The sequence below is a fragment of the Oncorhynchus mykiss genome, chromosome 9 (assembly GCF_057628025.1).
Source record: "Oncorhynchus mykiss isolate SJ-2025 chromosome 9, ASM5762802v1, whole genome shotgun sequence".
NCBI classification, from domain to species: domain Eukaryota; kingdom Metazoa; phylum Chordata; class Actinopteri; order Salmoniformes; family Salmonidae; genus Oncorhynchus; species Oncorhynchus mykiss.
Window position 1 is genome coordinate 4,009,593 of NC_143030.1, and position 5,000 is coordinate 4,014,592.

General features: G+C 49.5%; 1 protein-coding gene across 1 annotated transcript in view; it reads left to right on the plus strand.

Annotated features, from left to right (window-relative positions):
• The window catches only part of LOC149980711 (ephrin type-B receptor 4b-like), a 73,848-nt gene that overhangs the window by 53,831 nt on the left and 15,017 nt on the right, over nt 1-5,000 (plus strand). The window contains exons 11-12 of the mRNA XM_090183308.1: nt 744-842; nt 4,548-4,613. Coding sequence (XP_090039434.1) covers nt 744-842; nt 4,548-4,613 — 165 coding nt within the window. The remainder of the gene's footprint in view (nt 1-743; nt 843-4,547; nt 4,614-5,000) is intronic.

A 5,000-nucleotide genomic window follows, 5' to 3' on the forward strand; every position in this document is an offset into this window, starting at 1 on the left:
TCTAATAGGGCTATATAAATACATTAGTCAAAGCCCAGGTTTCTACTGACCCCTAACTCATAACCCCTGACCCCTGACCCGGTCTAATAGGGCTATATGAATACATTAGTCAAAGCCCAGGTTTCTACTGACCCCTGACCCCTGACCCGGTCTAATAGGGCTATATAAATACATTAGTCAAAGCCCAGGTTTCTTCACCCCTTCGTCAAACAGCTGCACAGACAACGTTTCCAGCAGCAGCAGTATTTATACCCTCCTATTAGGCGAGTTTCCTCCTCGCACATCTAGACAGCCAATACATCTCTGTTGCTAGGCAGAAAGTTCAAAAAAACTGTTCCTCCTCACTTCATCTGACCTGACCTGATCTGACCTCGGCCCATATACCTCACTAATCCACAGCTATCCACCCGTATCAGTGACCTGACCTGACCTGACCTGACCTCGGCCCACATTCCTCACTAATCCACAGCTATCCACCCGTATCAGTGACCTGACCTGACCTGATCTGACCTGACCTCGGCCCACATTCCTCACTAATCCACAGCTATCCAACCTCCATTGACCCCACCATATACATTCCTCATACATGTAACCATTAACTTCTAGTATAACATTTATTTCATGCTAGAATCCAACAATACTTATTAAATATTCTCTCTCTCATCCCTCCATCGCTCTCTCTCTCTCTATCTCTCACTCTCTATCATCTCTCTCTCCATCGCTCTCTCCGTCTATCTCTCCAGAAGTAGAGGCCCACTCTCAGCTGATGGTGACAGGCGTTCTGGTTGCCATGGGGATACTCCTCCTTATTACCGCGGTGATCATTGCTGGATACTGCTACTGGTAAGAGAGAAAGGAGGAGGGGAGTAAGAGGAGAGAGGAGGACAGGAAGAGGAGAATAGAGGAGAGGAGAGGAGAGGACATGAGAGGAGAGGAGAGAAGAGGATAGTAGAGGAGAGTAGAGGTGAGAGGAGGAGAGTAGAGGAGAGAAGAGGAGGACAGGAAGAGGAGAGTAGAGGAGAGTAGAGGAGAGAAGAGGACAGTTGAAAAGAGTTTGAGGAGAGTTGTGAAGAGGAAGAGGAGAGGAAGAGGGAGGAAGAGAGAAGAGAAAAGGAGAGGAAGGGGGAGAGGAGACGGGGGGAGAGCAGAGGGGGAGAAGCAGCGGCGAGGGGAGGCAGAGGGTGGAGAGATAGACAGTGTGTCAGGAAACACTCTGGTAGAAAGGCAAAGAGAGGAATGTGTGTGTGTGTGTGTGTGTGTGTGTGTGTGTGTGTGTGTGTGTGTGTGTGTGACAGGATACACCCGCCCAGGTCTCTCTCTACAGGACGGCCCGGTGAAACAATAGTCCTGACCTCAGGGTCACAGACACTCCAGAAGTACAGGGTGGACCCCTATCTATTTTAGGATGCCAGATAGGAGGAGGAGAGGATGACATGAAGGAGAGCAAAGAACACAGAGAAAAATGAGTGAACAAAGAGAGAGATGGAGTCTTTGGCAGTGTGATGGACAGACAGAGAGATGGAGTCTTTGGCAGTGTGATGGACAGACAGAGAGATGGAGTCTTTGGCAGTGTGATGGACAGACAGGAGACAGAGAGATGGAGTCTTTGGCAGTGTGATGGACAGACAGGGAGATGGAGTCTTTGGCAGTGTGATGGACAGACAGGAGACAGAGAGATGGAGTCTTTGGCAGTGTGATGGACAGACAGGAGACAGAGAGATGGAGTCTTTGGCAGTGTGATGGACAGACAGGAGACAGAGAGATGGAGTCTTTGGCAGTGTGATGGACAGACAGAGAGATGGAGTCTTTGGCAGTGTGATGGACAGACAGGGAGATGGAGTCTTTGGCAGTGTGATGGACAGACAGGAGACAGAGAGATGGAGTCTTTGGCAGTGTGATGGACAGACAGGAGACAGAGAGATGGAGTCTTTGGCAGTGTGATGGACAGACAGAGAGATGGAGTCTTTGGCAGTGTGATGGAGACAGAGAGATGGAGTCTTTGGCAGTGTGATGGACAGACAGGAGACAGAGAGATGGAGTCTCTGGCAGTGTGATGGACAGACAGAGAGATGGAGTCTTTGGCAGTGTGATGGACAGACAGAGAGATGGAGTCTTTGGCAGTGTGATGGACAGACAGGAGACAGAGAGATGGAGTCTTTGGCAGTGTGATGGACAGACAGAGAGATGGAGTCTTTGGCAGTGTGATGGAGACAGAGAGATGGAGTCTTTGGCAGTGTGATGGACAGACAGGAGACAGAGAGATGGAGTCTTTGGCAGTGTGATGGACAGACAGAGAGATGGAGTCTTTGGTAGTGTGATGGACAGACAGAGAGATGGAGTCTTTGGCAGTGTGATGGACAGACAGAAAGATGGAGTCTTTGGCAGTGTGATGGACAGACAGGAGACAGAGAGATGGAGTCTTTGGCAGTGTGATGGACAGACAGAGATATGGAGTCTTTGGCAGTGTGATGGACAGACAGAGAGATGGAGGGAGAGGGGGAAAGACATGATGTTTTAATAACAGGAGGAGAGGAGGGAGAGGGGGAAAGGAGAGGAAAGAGACAGATGGAAGGAGACCCCAGAAGAGTTAAGAGATGGCGAGGAAGGGGAAAAGAAGAGGAAGGGTGAAGAGGAAGGGGGAAAGAAGAGGAAGGGGGAAAAGAAGAGGAAGGGGGAAGAGAAGTGAAGGAGAAGAGGAAGAGAAGAGAAGATGAAGGGGGAGGAGAAGAGGAATGGTGAAGAGGAAGGGGGAAAAGAAGAGGAAGGGTGAAGAGGAAGGGGGAAAAGAAGAGGAAGGGGAAGAGAAGAGGAAGGGGGAAGAGGAAGGGGGAAAAGAAGAGGAAGGGGGAAGAGAAGAGGAAGGGGGAATAGAAGAGGAAGGGGGAAGAGAAGAGGATGGGAAGAGAAGAGAAGATGATGGGGAGGAGAAGAGGAAGGGAAGAGAATAGGAAGGGGAAGAGAAGAGGAAGGGAAGAGAATAGGAAGGGGGAAGAGAAGGGGGAAGAGAAGAGGAAGGGGGAAGAGAAGAGGAAGGGGGAAGAGAAGAGAAGAGAAGACGAAGGGGGAGGAGAAGAGGAAGGGAAGAGAAGAGGAAGGGGGAAGAGAAGAGGAAGGGAAGAGAAGAGGAGGGGGGAAGAGAAGAGGAAGGGAAGAGAATAGGAAGGGGGAAGAGAAGAGGAAGGGAAGAGAATAGGAAGGGGGAAGAGAAGAGGAAGGGGGAAGAGAAGGGGGAAGAGAAGAGGAAGGGGGAAGAGAAGAGGAAGGGGGAAGAGAAGGGGGAAGAGAAGAGGAAGGGGGAAGAGAAGAGGAAGGGGGAAGAGAAGAGGAAGGGAAGAGAAGAGGAAGGGGGAAGAGAAGAGGAAGGGAAGAGAAGAGGAAGGGAAGAGAAGAGGAAGGGGGAAGAGAAGAGGAAGGGAAGAGAAGAGAAGATGAAGGGGGAAGAGAAGAGGAAGGGAAGAGAATAGGAAGGGGGAAGAGAAGAGGAAGGAAGAGAATAGGAAGGAAGAGAAGAGAAAGGGGGAAGAGAAGAGGAAGGGGGAAGAGAAGAGGAAGGGGGAAGAGAAGAGGAAGGGGGAAGAGAAGAGGAGGGGAAGAGAATAGGAAGGGGGAAGAGAAGAGGAAGGGGAGAAGAGAAGGGGAAGTGAAGAGGAAGGAGGGAAGAAGAGGAAGGGGGAAGAGAAGGGAGGAAGAGGAAGGGAAGAGAATAGGAAGGGGGAAGAGGAAGGGAGAAGAAAGGGGGAAGAGAAGAGGAAGGGGGAGAGAAGAGGAAGGGAAGGAATAGGAAGGGGGAAGGAGAGAGGAAGGGGAAGAGAAGAGGAAGGGGAAGGGAGAGAGGAAGGGAGAATAGGAAGGGGGAAGAGGAAGGGGGAAGGAAGAGGAAGGGGAAGAGGAAGGGGGAAGAGAAGAGGAAGGGGGAAGAGAAGGGAAGGGAAAGAGATAGGAAGGGGGAAGAGGAAGGGGGAAGAGAAGAGGAAGGGAAGAGAAGAGGAAGGGAAGAGAAGAGGAAGGGAAGAGAAGAGGAAGGGAAGAGAAGAGGAAGGGAAGAGAAGAGAAGGGGGAAAGAGAAGAGAAAGGGGGAAGAGAAGAGGAAGGGGAAGAGAAGGGGGAGAGAAGAGGAAGGGGAAAGAGAAGAGGAAGGGAAGAGAATAGGAAGGGGGAAGAGAAGAGGAAAGGGGAAGAGAAGGGGAGAAGAGAGGAAGGGGAAGAGAGGAGGAAGGAAGAGAATAGAAGGGGAAGAGGAAGGGGGAAGAGAAGGGAAGGGAAGAGAAGAGGAAGGAAGAGCAGAGGAAGGGGAAGAAAGAGGAAGGGAAGAGAAGAGGAAGGGAGAGAAGAGAAAGGGGGAAGAGAAGGGGGAGGAGAAGAGGAAGGGGGAAGAGAAGAGGAAGGGGGAAGAGAAGAGGAGGGAAGAGAAGAGGAAAGGGGGAAGAGAAGGGAAAAGTGGAAGAGAAGAGAAGGGGGAAGAGAAGGGGGAAGAATGACAGAGAACATTACTCGACAACATTCTCGTCCCTGTCACTTTATTAATGTTTGTTTATCTCTCTCCTTAGGTAAACACCTGTGTGTGAAGGATATAGAGATGAATGATCAGAATGGACAGTACCTGATGAGACAGAGTGAGGAGTACACAACACTACTACCTCCATACATACTATAGTACACAACACTACAACACTACTACCTACATACATACTATAGTACACAACACTACTACCTACATACATACTACAGTACCCAACACTACTACCTACATATATACTATAGTACACAACACTACTACCTACATACATACTACAGTACCCAACACTACTACCTACATATATACTACAGTACACAACACTACTACCTACATACATACTACAGTACACAACACTACTACCTACATACATACTACAGTACACAACACTACTACCTACATATATACTACAGTACCCAACACTACTACCTACATACATACTATAGCACACAACACTACTACCTACATACATACTATAGTACACAAC